The 14614-nt window shown below is 31.7% G+C and overlaps 1 protein-coding gene across 1 annotated transcript in view; it reads right to left on the reverse strand.

The window, feature by feature from the left end:
* The window catches only part of LOC148621163 (focadhesin-like), a 270468-nt gene that overhangs the window by 22321 nt on the left and 233533 nt on the right, over positions 1-14614 (reverse strand). The window contains exons 22-27 of the mRNA XM_088575257.1: positions 12098-12139; positions 10568-10793; positions 5809-6060; positions 2280-2347; positions 1665-1809; positions 5-124 (exon numbers count right to left, since the gene is read on the reverse strand). Coding sequence (XP_088431383.1) covers positions 5-124; positions 1665-1809; positions 2280-2347; positions 5809-6060; positions 10568-10793; positions 12098-12139 — 853 coding nt within the window. The remainder of the gene's footprint in view (positions 1-4; positions 125-1664; positions 1810-2279; positions 2348-5808; positions 6061-10567; positions 10794-12097; positions 12140-14614) is intronic.

Here is a 14614-nt window from a genome sequence, read left to right on the forward strand (position 1 = left end):
TTACCTGTGGGTTTTCTGAGTTGACCTTGACAAGGTAATCAGTGACCTTTGTAACTTGATCATGTGATATAATATTACTGCTGAATCCTGTACCAGACACACATGCTAAGCATACAGCTAGTGCCTAAAATGTAAACACAAACTGTTAGAATACAGTGAAAACACAATTAAGGAAAGGATTTCAGATCCATGCTCCATTTTTTATGGTCGTCTTTTGCTTCTTTACTGCAAGTTTTTCTTTTTACTTAAAATTGCTTTTTGTCTCTATTTCATGAACTATGACCTTGTCCTTTAAATATTCAGTCATATACAATGAAACCTGCATTGTAAAAACAGAAATTCTACCAAAACCAGACAGTTTTTTAAAGTCCATTTATATCAGTTCAAATTCATTTAAAACCAGAGTAGAAGGCACTCGACTAAATCTAACAAATACTTCAGTCCAAAAGGGCTTTGCTTTAGACTGGTATGTAAGTCCTACAGTAATTTCCCTTTAATTCATCAAATTTCATACAGAATATTTTTATCACATGGAAACTAATTTTTCTTAGTGTCTTAGTTTCTTCTCTTACTTATAATAGAATGATGTTTGTTTGTTGTTTGTTGGGGTTCAACGTCCGAGCAGCAATATTTCAGCTATATTCAGACAATGAACATGAAATGGATGATAAAATGAACATGAAATGAAAAAAAAAAGGATGGGTCACAAGGATAATAGGGTCGACAAATTTTGATTGCCACTAGAAAAAGGGGGGGTGGGTAAGGTCGGGCAATTTAGCCTCCTGTGGCGGAGCGCAAAGGTTCCTACTCCTATCGAATACCACAGCAGGGTTCTTTAACGTGCGAGGAACGTGGCATCTTTCCCAACACGGTGCACCACTAAGGTTTGCGGTCAGGTTTTCCGTATTATAGCCTGACAACCCCAGCATGTAACACGCCAGGGGTACCCCATTCCACCACCTGGGGCACACATCCCAGTTGCTCTGTGGGCAGAGCGCCTAGCCCCCGGCTAGGTTTCTGAGCACTATTTAGTCGCCTTATACGACAAGCTTAGCGCTGCTGCAGGCCTATTCTTTTGACACCCGGACCTGCACGGGGCTACAATAGAATGATGATGGTCAAAATTAGGCTTCTGGAACAGGGTAATGTTACTACAACATTGAAGTCATTACTACAGAAGTTTTATGGTCGTCATCATGAACTCGTGGATTGTTATGGTGTATCTATCTGCACCATGAAAACTGATTAGCTCAACATGTCATAGTTTTCCTTTCCTCTTTCCTCTACACCGACTTGACTGGACTCGGTGGGTGTTTCTAGAAAAGCAGAGGATGCTTACCCTACCGGTGCACCTGGTCCATGCTCCCAGTTTTCAATGAAGTTCGAGTTGCTCATTTGCTTTTGTTACTTTGTATGTATGATTTTAGTTACTTTATGTTCTTTGTTTGTCTGTTTTCTATGTCTGGTCTTTGTCCCTGGATTACATTTTTTTTATTTTTATTTCCGCTAGAATCTTTGTTCCCTTGATTACTCTTTCAATACTAACGAAATATTTCAACACCCAAATACATCTATCAGTTACCATACTTATTACCTACAACCAGACAAAATGACATCAGGGGAAATAACTCTATATTAAAGCAATGAAATCAATGTCTAAGTACCTGGTAAGCAACATCTTTATCCTCAGCTGACTTTAACATTCCAAACAGTTTGTCAAACACTGAAGAAACATGGGCTCTGACTTCAGTTTTACCTTCATCACACATGGCACTGACAGCCATGGCTAGACCAAGTAACCAACCTTGTCTGAAAAGACAAATGCATGTTGTGACAAAGTATTTTCAGTGTAATTGACATTACATAAATAAACAATTTCTACATTTGGTTTTTGTTTATAAATACTCATGATAATGTACATGCCTCATTTAGGAAGGTAGCTGCTCCAATTCCTGGTCGAGTCCTACAGACTTTAACGTGAAGTTGCATGAAAAGTCATGCTGAGTATACACTACATGTACAGGAAGTCGATAACAAACAGCAACCAAAATCACATACAAATTATCTATGTCAGGCAACATACCAAGTTTGAGACCAATCTGTCTAGCCGGTACCAAGATTTTTGGAACGAAAGTTTTGACAAACAGAAAAGGTGATTCCAATATACCACTCAATAACCTGTTCAAAAATTAGAAACATTCCTCAAATAGTTTAACCATCAAATATTCCTTCCCAGAAAGTTAAGTATGTTTATAATGTCTTATATTTAATGTACATACCTATTGTCCAAGGATGACAATGCACATTCCTCAAACTTGTCCATAGATTTCCAGATTTCAACCATACCCTGAAAATTAAAAATGCAAAGCTGAAACAATAAAACCTTGTCAACATTCAAATAAGCATATCCACTATACAATGTCCTACAAAACTGAAAAAAGCAACATACCAAATATCATAATATTCTGCTCAGTACAATATCAAAACTGTACAAGGATAAACAAAACAGAGACACTCACCTACTTCTGTATACTAATTTGCAATGTTCTTTAATTCTCTTGGTAGATAATGTTGCCATGCATTTTGAGTCAGAAATAAGAAAAATCAAATCACTCATTGTGAAGTTTATAAAAGATGACCAAGGACAGACATCAGTGATACCTTTATGGCATAATGGTAAGAAAGTAAGTACATTAGTAAAAGAAGTAAATAATGAGTGAGTTAGTGAGTGAAAGTAAGAAGTGTTGAAAGGTCTCTACAGGTTGATTAACGTAAGTCCATTCTCCACATTATTGGAGACAAATTTCACATCTAATGCAGCAGAAAATATAATCAGAGTGATAATGAAGTAATAAATAAAAGTAGAACAGACAGACTGACAATGAGAATGCAGTTGTCCTCCTTATGGCAGAGGGTAAAAAGAATGGGATGACAATGACATCAATATATATATCAACTTTTGTGACGTTGCAAGCCAATTCACAAAATTCATCTTTGCTACCCTAGGGTAACAGTACTGCCCCCTCTCCCAAAGAAAGGGAACCAGACCATGACCCTTGGCTACCTAAAATGATTGGGTTTATTAACCATTCAAAATATGGGTATGAAATTTGTCAATGTAAAATAAATATTTCATGAAGTCTTCATAACTTTACAGACAAATAAAATACACTGAATTGTAACCCTATAATTGCAAACAGTATTTTTTCACAACAAATTCAGCACCAACACTTTTATTGCTGAAAACCCTGCCATTTCCAAAAAAAAAAAATAAAATAAATGATTAAACACTGAAATTTGGAACACTATTGTTGCAAACTATATATTTTTCACAATAATTGAAGTACCAGCTCTTTTATTGATGAAAAACCTTCCACTTCCAAAAAAAAAATATTTAAAGTACAGACATGCAGGAAATCTTAGAAACTGTCAAGGTTTTCAATCTGCGTTGGTGGTGCAAATGTTTCAAATTCTTCAATTATTTTCAATTTAATTGGTTGCATGACATTCCATTAACCTTTTCTGTCATTATTTTTGCATTGACATTCTTGTGTTGCAGTAGAGACTGTGTAATTTACTGAAATTTTCAGGAAATAAATAGAGGGTTAGTACAGATATGTTGTGCAAAATACTTCTAAATGAATATTTGAAATGTTTTTGTACATTTAAAAGCCCAAATAAAATCTAGTAAAGAGATTTTTCTACATGTTGCCTGTACTTTGCTTGGCATAAACAAGGACTAAAGCATTTTGTTACAGTATCTAATATATAATCTGTCTTTCTAACAACTCAGAAAAGTGCTTAAAACCAATTAACTAGCACTCCAGCCAAGGATCATGCAAAATGTGATTCATGGGTAAAAAGCCTACATATTTTTATTTTTGATATTTTGTTTGAAATGTCATAGTAAACAGAAATTAACATTTGGTTTTTCATATCACCCATGCTCTTAGGAGATAAAAATTGTATAGAATGCACTGTAGATTTCAAAATTAAGGGAGATAACTCTATAAATGACACTCAAATACAATAGAATCTACTGGATTTTCAATGTTGATTATCTTCTAAGAGCAGGCAGATTTGAATGAATAATTACACATTTCATAGTATAAACCCACAAAACAACTTTATTACAAAAATAAAAATATGTAGCCTATTTTATCAATTTTTTTCGGATTTTGCATGATTCTTACAAAGACAGCTACTTAAAATGATTGATATTGATGACTTGTAATCAAACTAAAATAAAAGTGATTTCACACAGAAAAAAACAGACAGAAAAAAATCACAAAAATAAGACAAAAAAGACTTCTAAACCATAAAAAAAACATGTCTAAATTAGAGTCTGTATTTTAGTCTTTAAATGTTTTGTAATTTTTATATAATTTTTTTTACATAGGTATAAACTATTCATGTCAAGATAATAATTACTCCAAAAAATTGTTAAAATTGATTGAAAAGGAGTAACAGTTGTTTGCATATATTTCCACAATAAATAAAATTTAACTTAAGGAGGTAGACCTAAGGTAAGGGACACATCTCTTACAAAATCAGATGTATGTTTGTATAAACCATTTAACATTAATATCAAGTAAGCATCTAAGTAACTTGGATTTATTGCATTCTGTTTCTATTGAATGCTTGATAGGCTTTTTTGAAATTAATTACAACATGAACATATCACTGATTTCAAGAGTTATGTCCCTTACCCTAGGTCTACCTCGTTTAAAAAAATACAATGAGATCTGCTGAAACTGAATATCTGAATGAAATAAAAAAGTGAAGTTCAAAAAGTTTAGATATAATAGATTTCACTGTATCTAGATGTCTGACTGAGTGAAGTGCAAGAAAGTTAAGCACAATTTTAGTCATAAATAGCAATAATGCTTGTTACATAATCCTGAAAAAATATATAAGATTTCACTTCATTTAATACTACATCTATTTCAATAAAATTTAGACTTATAGACTGGAAAATTAAGCAGAAAATTGATGTAGCAAACTACAGCACTTCTTCCATAATGATAATTTTGGTAGGAAGGGTAAAATTATGATGAGATAAATTCAATCACTGATCTAAATTATCAAATCACTCTGTAAAAACTTTTATTTTATTCTCATTTTTAACTTTGTTATATATATAAACTTAATTCATACCAATTCTAAACTGATCTATTAGAAAAAAAATAAGTCAATTAATACCAGTCTAGAAAATTACATAATTTCTCGAAAATTTTAGACTCAAATGTTGCATAACAGTCCATTTAAATTATTTCTTATACTTGATACCATTTTGAATGACAGTTATGGTTATATTATTCCCAACTGACTTTATTATCTATATTATCTTCTAAATTTCAGTGAAATTGAGTACACTTTCTATACTTATAAGGTCCTTTTATTGATGTCTACCATTTTTTGTAGTTTTCTAATCTATTGTTAGTTTGTAGGTTTAGACTTTCAGGATATCAGTCTAGCCTCTCAGTTTTTTAAGTATTTTTTATTGATGTCTCTAACAATTAAATATGTTACAGCAAGTAAAATAGTTAACTTCGTGGATTAGAGTTTGTATTCCCTTGATTAAAAGACAGTCACCTGATAAAATTTCTTAAATACATATTTGACTATACAGTAACTTTCATTTTATAGGTGTTTTAATCTAAGTTTGATAATAAGTCTGAATCTCTTTTGTCAATTGTCAAGTTATCTACAAGTGGATGTTTATTTAATCAAAGGATGACCAACTCTATTCCATGAAGTGAACTATTTTATGTGCTGTAAGATCATCATATTTCCCACTATGTTTACCTGAGCACCACAGACATCAGAGAAGTGCTCTTCAAATATTCTGGCCATGAACATGCCCATCCCAAGACCAGCATGAAATTGTAAAACTGGAGATTCTTCTTCTGTTCCAGGAAGCCTTGACAGAAACAGGCGGATACAAGGCAGAATTCTAGCTGAGTCATGGGCAATCATGATGGGTACTATCTGGCTCAGGGCAACACTGGCAGAAGCTTGGGCAAGTGTACTGGCAGGCAACTTGTCATCTGCTGACCTCTAAAAAATTGGAAATTTTTTTTTAAATGTACAAACTTAATAATAATGTAAAAGGTTAGGCCACAAATCAATGAAAAGTAAGATTTCAAAGGTAACAGGATATTTACTCAAAAAAAAGTTAACAGCATTAAATTTATAGGGTAACTTTACACAATTATCATTTCCAATCACCAACAAACTTGATGTCAATGTTAAAATATGATCCAATGATCTTTGGCCATTAGTCCGTTTTTCTCTTTTCCAACTTATTAGTCATCATACCTGTGCAACAACCAACAAAATAAATGAAAAGTTTAGAATATCACATATATATGTAAGATTTGTGAACTGTTCTCGGTTAAAATTGCTATATTTTTTGTGAAAAATTCCATAAAAATGAATTTTTTTATTAAAAAAATTGCTTTCACATAAAAATCTCCCAAATGTCAGTAGGGAAAAATCTCCAACATGACATGTTCAAAAGGTTAACAGGTATGGCATTACCTTAGATAGTCAGGGCTGAATTAAGACATTGTAGTATAAGTTATATATTAGGTGGCATGAAATCTTTCCATGTTAATATCAGTCCACCTAAGAGTCATGCAGAAAATGATGTATTGGTTGGATGATCACATTCATAATTTTTTAATGATTCCTTGTTTACAATGGTTCATAGGATTGAAATTGTACAATGTTTTCATATATTTCTTATAGAGCAAGATAAAATCACTTCATTCAGTTTGTGAGTTGGACTAAGTCATACACATATAAGTTCCTCCAAAAACACTGATTTTATTCCTATTATATATCACCTCAAATATCTCTCACTAAAATTTCAAGTTTAAATCAATGTTCATTCTATAAATTAAATGATTCAAGCTGTTTTACATAAAAAATAAAAAGTTTTGTCTTTTTTTTACTCCACACAATGAGTTGCAGGGGTAAACTAATTTTAACCTGTCTGTTTGCCCATGTGTCTACCATTGTGCCTCCACTTTTTATTGATTTCCTTCAAAATTTGGATGATGTTTAGCAGCAACAAAAGCTTTGATGGTATTGATTTTCACAGAAATATGACAAGGGGACTATTTTTGGGGAGGGGGAATTAGACAGAAATAATTGATTTAGACTTGTCCCTTGGATGGCACCTCATTCTTTTGACAGTCTAGTTCCAACTTCTGTGAATGGATAGTAGCAGTATGAGATTGATTTTCACAGGAATCAGATAATGGGGAACATGGTTAATATACAATACAACTGATGAATAACATCTAAATGCATCACATCTTTTGCTAAGAAAGGTGCCCAGTAGGATTTTAGTGCAGAATCATTAGAGCAATGTTATTACTGAATTTATTGAAAACCGATCGGTGGCTTTTTACAGGTTGCTTATTATTTTCTCGGTCAGATTGTATCTCCCGATTCCTTTTTTGTTAGAGAAACCTGTTAAGTGAGTGCTCTTGACTGGTGTAAGGGCTTGACATTTCTAAGAGCACATTTTGGGTAAAGGGCCTTTAAGTCTCATTCTAGTTTCATTATCCTTTCTGGAATTTCCTATGTAGAATGTAATGGAATCAGAAGACCGATCTGCATTTAATTGTTTACTTCCAGGATCTCAGAATGCTGTATTACAATGTAAAATCTTCTATTTTATGCTTTTCTTTCTATTTTTATTATGTAGAACTAGGTATTTGTCATTTTTTATCAGTATTTTTACACGAAAGATATTTACTTTAAGTACTTCTCCGTCTAAGAATCAGGCAAAATGTTTATAAGGTGTGGCACATGAGGGAAAAACCCCAAAGAATTTATTTTACCCAGTATTTATACCTGATAAACTACAGAAATAACCATCAAAGTGTTGGTTATATAGTCAAACCTTGGTAGCTCCAACTCCAAGGGCCCACTGAAATGTGTTTAGGTTATAGGGAATTGAAGTTTGTAAATTTCCAGATTTTTTTCGTTCCCGGTCTGAGTTTGACTTTATCGTTAGAAATTGTTCAGGTTACTTCCTATGAAGTTTTGTTAGTTCTCTGATATTTATAATTCACTTTTGGAAGATTATGTTGATTTGTGGACATTAAAAATGCTGTGTTTGCTTTCAAAAAACTTTCAGAGTTCAAGTTCTGGTCAATAATTTGTTTTCATCTAATTCTCTTTGATGCTTGCATTACATTATATTCTCGAACTTAAATCAGTAAAACTCCCTAAATATAACTAAAATGACACTTTGATTAAAGATAGGATTTCAGTTTTTCACACCTTTAGTAATTCTTACACAAAAGGTACAATGCTATGATGATAAAACATCTCCATGCATTTGAATGGTAAAGAAGGACCTATTCTTATGAAACCACTGAGTCACGTAATGAGACTTACATTCCCTATTGTGAGCATACATACAACAAAGGATTTTTTTTTTTAAATTCCAATGAACCATTTATGGTAACTCTAATTTTGCATGGTTCTTAGAAGGACAGTTACTTAAATTTAAATTAAAAAACCAAGAAATGTGAACAATACTGAAAGCAACTGAAAGAGCATGCGTGCAATTAAGAGACGGAAAGAACACACAAAACAAATTAATTGACTGTGATGACATTTCAATCTCAATTAAAAAAAAGTCCATGTCGCATCATTGGGAATTTTTTTGCTTGTCTGATTAAAGCTGTTCATTGCAGTATGGGTTTAATCAGCAATGATTCCAAATGTCAATATTTCATGTCTGTTCAAAATTTGAAATAGGACAGTAATTAAAGGCAACTGAAATAGCAAATCATTAACCGCTCATCTTTCTTTTAGACTTCCGTCATAAAAAACTCTCTATATGACGAAACTAAGATTGATATCAATATATGAAATCAAGGATAACCATTTCTATAAACAAGAAATCTGTCAGTCAATGCCCAGTAGTGATGCCCTTGTAATATTCTTCATAAATCTAAGGTATTTACTGTTATTTTCTGTTATCTCTGTCCTTTATTCAAACTAGACACAAGAGACATGCAGATTTAAAAGGGGGAGGGGTTTAGAGAGCTTCCAGAAAAAAGGGGGAGTTAAGGCTATAATTTGCTCATTACCTCATGTTTTTTATTTTTAAATTTTACATAGTATTAACCAACTTTTCCTACAAAAGGGGAGTTCCATCCCCAAGAATACCCCCCTTTTGGATCGATCCACTGCTGAAATGACATACCAGGAAAAATTTTAATAAATGGCACAGAGACAATAAATCAAATATCATATTTTGTTGCAGTTGTCCTTCATCAAGGGAGTTAATTCATGCTGAAGTGTGACAGACTATGTTAAAAGTGTAACCCACTTACTGTTGCAGTTCCCAGTCTTTAATGCACCCTTGACAAATAACTCCATTACTGTGATACTATAGTTGTCAGGACTATAGCACAATTGTCTGTTATATAGACTTTAATAGCCAATGTATTAACTTGGGAATTTTGACTTCTAATTTTAATGTGTAAAATTCATTAGCATGTGCAGCTAGTTTGTCTTCGTTTTTTTTATTTTATAGTTTTATTTTGTATTGAAATTAAATTTAAAATAATGGCAGCTTCCATATATTGATGCTTTTATCTTTCTGAAAGTATGTAAAATTGTGCTGTGTCCTTGAAATATGTTTAAAAAGTCTGGGTTTTTTTTTTAAGTATAAAATAAAGCTGTTCTTGATAACATTTTTCTTTTTATTTTTAAGTAGCCTCATCTTGTGACTAGCAGAATAGAACAGAGGAGAGAAAAAAAACAATGTGTCCTCTTTCTGCAGCAAATGATTAAATTTTCATAAACTTTTTAACCATTTAAACCAGTATTAAATTTATATGAACAATTTATGTGTTCCAAGCTCTCCATAATTTTCATGAGAAAACTTTTTCTCCATCATCAAGCCCTTAAAATATTTCTTCCCTTGGTTATGAGTAAAATATAGAGTTTAAATTGCTTGTTATATAAAAAGCGTGTTCTACAGTGAATTTTATTATGTCAAATGGAGACTGGTTTAAACCTCTTTTTACAGAATAAAAAACCTACTCAACTTTTGAGAAAAGGAGACTACCCAGTATACATAGTGAGAAAGCATGCAGACCTAGCTAAAATGTGACACAGTCAAAATTGGTTGAGAGATTCAAAATATGTGTTGACATCTATCTACAATGATGAAAGTGGTATAATTTTTCACCAATGAAATAAAATCTGCCAAAATACAATCACATTGATAAATGTAAGCAATCAACGAAGAGAAAAAAAAATTGTAAAAAACTAGGAAAGTCAGATTAAGCAGTTTTTTTTTCAATTATCCAAATCTAGAATTGCAATATGAGTCAATAATTAAAATTTGAATCATATCTAGTGTGAATAGTATTTTTTAGGCAATCAAAAATATAGAATTTAAATCATTGGAGATTGGAAAAACGAGCTACACACCATTTTTATAAATTCATTTTCCAAAAGAATCATATTGGCATGCAGCTTTGTGATAACAAAATAAACTTGAACATTAACAATGCCAGAAAATCACCTGCTGACATAATCCCAGCAATGCTCCTTTTGGAACATGTGAAACATCTGCCAGACACATGATAGTATCCATGACAACAGTCAGCCAATGAGAATGACTCATGTATTCAGTGCTACTCTCTGCTGCTTCTAAAGCTTCTTTAACCAGATTGGTTCCATATCTATTTACAGAAACAGCCAGGCCTGCTAAGGCATAGATACAGTTTGACTGGATACCAGGGTTTCCTCTGAAAATTATGCATGGCAAATTTCAAGATGATTTCATTCTAATAATTATTTAAAATTACCACCCCAGTCTATTTCACATAAAGATGTCATGGTTGACTCTCATAAGAAATTAAACATTCTAATCTTCTAACATTCAAAATGTACATTATCATAAAGGGCATTATATTATTTCATGGACAACTGCATGAAATTCTCAACTGATAACACCCAAAAAGTATGTTGTGTGAATGTTTTGTAAGAATCAGGCAAAATGGGAAAATGTAGAAACATGCATGTCAAAACCCCACCACTCGAACAATATATTTTGACTCCAGGATGTTCAATTCTCTATTTGAAAAGACAATTATTATTTGATCTCTGTATCACTGGATTTGCTCAGAATTTTTTCAATGGAATGTTAGAGAAATAAGGTTTTTGACAGAGTTATTTTCTCTTTTTCATGTGCATTTCAATGAAATTATAACTAAATTTACCAACATAACTATTTAAAATATTGTCTTTTTTCTTTTTTTTTTCAAACCATGTTTCAACCATGCCTGTTTCTTACAGAGACTGACACTTAACATAACAGCATTAACATTGTTTCTGGGATAAGTTATTGCATGAAATTCTATCTTTCAATGTATACCTTACCTTACTTCATTTTTTTCAACTCCATTCTGTCAATAATTGTTATTTCATTCTATATTTAAGTCTTTTTTCTACAAACTTTTTCTGAACTTCTTCCTTAATTTTTTGTATCATTTATCATACCTATTAACCCTCTTCTTGAGGAGGGAGTCTCCCTCTTTGTGGGTCAATCTCCCTTTTGGAGAAAGTCTCCCATGTGAGAGACATAAATCTCCCTCTTTCACAAATTTCTCCCCTTAAAAACTCCCTCTTAGCAGAAATATTTGCACAAATTATGTTATAAATGGTTTATTAAATTGATGTTAATACAATGTGTATGTAACATAATAATCGTTATGAAACAACCAACAGATAATTAATCCTTTTGTTTTACTGATTACTCAAATTTTGATTGGAAAATCTTAGTAGATTAACATGATTATCATAGATTTTTAATCTTTGTACTTACATTTCTATAAAAAAATTATCCTTTTTTTCTGCAAAAATGTTGTAACGCTAAATCTCCCTCTTAGAAAAAGCTCAAAATAAGGAGATCTCCCTCACTGAGCATTCAAAAGGTTAACAGGTATGCATTTCTCCTAGGATTCTTCACCAATTCTGGACCATTTATTTATCCCATGCGAAACTCCAACCTCCCCCTTTTCAAATTAGAATAATATGCTAATTGCCCTACCTTGATGTTGTCTTAATAACTCCAATTATTTCTCCTCTTGCCCTAAAATATAAAAGTTACAGTATAGTGTAATATTAGTAAGCTAAAAGAGAAGGGCCATTAAAAACACTATTTGGCCCAAAAAACAACTGAAAATTTATTAAAAGAGTGTTAAAAAGTTTTAAATGTGAATTTGGAGACTTGAATCCTTATCGACTAAAAAACATAAGGACTTTTGAAAGTTCTTGCATTAAAAGAACACATATATAGTTTGAATTTTACCAAAATTCAGACAATCTGTTAATTTTGTACCCAGTCATATTTCTGACAATGAAATGGTGTTCACACTTAATTAAGCAACAGCTTAAATTATTTGTTACAGTTTTTGTAAAAGACAAATAATTGTAGCATAGCAGTGAACTATGATGCAACAAAACATTCCTTTTCCAAAAAGACTTCAATTTATTTTATATGTTTTAGACAACTTTTATGTTATAACAACAAAGTTGATATTTTTGGGCCATAATTATACCCTAATGCCCAAACACCTATAATAAAAACAAGACCAGTGCTTCAGGTTCAACGCTTTGCAACAAAAGTAAAATTTCATGAAATATTGCAAAATGCAAAATTATATTTCATTATGTCTGTTTTGAACCTGTGAGAACCAAATACCTTTCTTACCAGAACAAACTCTTAGTACTGAAGCGTATCATTTATGACAGTATACATCCTATTACTTACTGGGTAGTGGTTTCTACGTTTTTATGGCCAAAAAAAGTAAGAGGTTAGATAAGTACAAATATTGACTCTGGCATTGAAGAAGGTGCAATTTCCGATCGAAAACCAGTCAGGCAAATATTAAGGATTTACCAGAGGTGCTGCTAGTTTAAGACTTCAGCATCAGCTGTTCTATATTCATATATACATTTTTTTTTCAATTAAGAAGAAAATAAAATTTGTGCATGCAAAAATCAAATGATCTTTGAAAATAAAACATTTTAGCCTTAAGGAGGTAGACCTAGCATAAGGGACATAACTCTTACAAATCATTGGAATTTTTGTATTAAGCATTTGACATCAATCTCATGTAAGCATCAAAGTAACTTGGATTGATTTCATTCTGTTTCAAATGAAAGCTTTATTGGCTTTGGTGAAATTGAATATGATACAAACATATCACTGATTTCTAGAGTTATGACCCTTACCATAGGTCTAACTCCTTAAGGTTTCTTGCTGATAAGTCGGTTATAGAACTAAAGTCATGTAACAAATTTCAATTCAAGACAAGAAAGTTGGTCTTAGATTGCCTAGAAGAGTTCTGTTTTTGTACTAAGATTTCAGCCAATGAAAATGCTGCCTTATTAATCTCACACAGTTAAAATACTAACATTGTTCTCATTAACTCGAACAAACTTTTCCCACTGACCGACCAGGATCTAAAAAATTATTTTAACTTTCAATTCTATTCAAGAATAAGCAATCAAAATGCTGACAGATTTAATTAGCTTAAATGGGGTAAAGCGAGTTTGAACTTATAGAGTCATTAAGAGCAAATATCTCCAACTTTAATTCCATGTATATTATAGATGACATTGAAACCTTATCCCTGTGTGCATTGTTATAAGTACTTTATAGCGAATGATATAGTTAACTTCAGAGAAAAAAATGAATGAGCTGATGCAAATACATAGTTAACTGGATGATTATCAAGGAGACTTGAACTTTCTATCATTTCATAGGTATTTTAATTTAAGTTTGATAGAAAGTTTAAATTTTCTAATCAACTGCCAATTTAACTACCTTAGTAAATTAATAAGATGAATTGTCATTTAATCAACTCTACTTCCTGAAGTTAACTATTTTACTCTCTGTAATATAAATTTTTAGATGACAGAATTGCACTTATATAAAAACAAGACTGTGAGACAGTAAAAACAACTAAAGGGAAGCCTGGAAAATTCTGTCTGTTAACAAAATTACAAAAAAAATATGTCCAAGTATCAGTCTTTTAAATGTTCAGGCAGACTTTTCCATTCATTGCACAATAAAATATAGTCATACTTCCTATAGGCTAGGTCATCTCTAAAATAAGTTTATAGCTCAAGAGAACTTAATGTTTTCTGAAAAACAAAATATTTGTATGTACCCAAAGTAATTCTTAAATTTTCCTATGGGTGATTTTATAAACCTACAATTTTAACAGTTTATAGATATTAGCAAAATTCTTTGACAATTCTATTTATGGGAAAAATCTTGGATTAGGGTTTGTTTGATACAGGTATAATAGTGATGTTTTTTATGTGTAAATGGATAAGAGCAAGATAGTGACTTTGTACAATGGGATAGGGCAGCGATTGCTAGGTTCAACTTCCTGTTCTAACAAAATCCTTAACACACTTTTTGAAAATGCATTACTTTTGGAAAGATTTATGAGGGTAATTTTGTTTTTAAATTACATAACAAATAATTTAATCATATTTATATGTACATTTTGTAAATTCACAAACAGATGTCAATATTCATGCAATTGCTTAT

The sequence above is a fragment of the Perna viridis genome, chromosome 3, assembly GCF_037379345.1.
Source record: "Perna viridis isolate PV_CMFRI_1.1 ecotype Kerala chromosome 3, ASM3737934v1, whole genome shotgun sequence".
Lineage (NCBI taxonomy): Eukaryota > Metazoa > Mollusca > Bivalvia > Mytilida > Mytilidae > Perna > Perna viridis.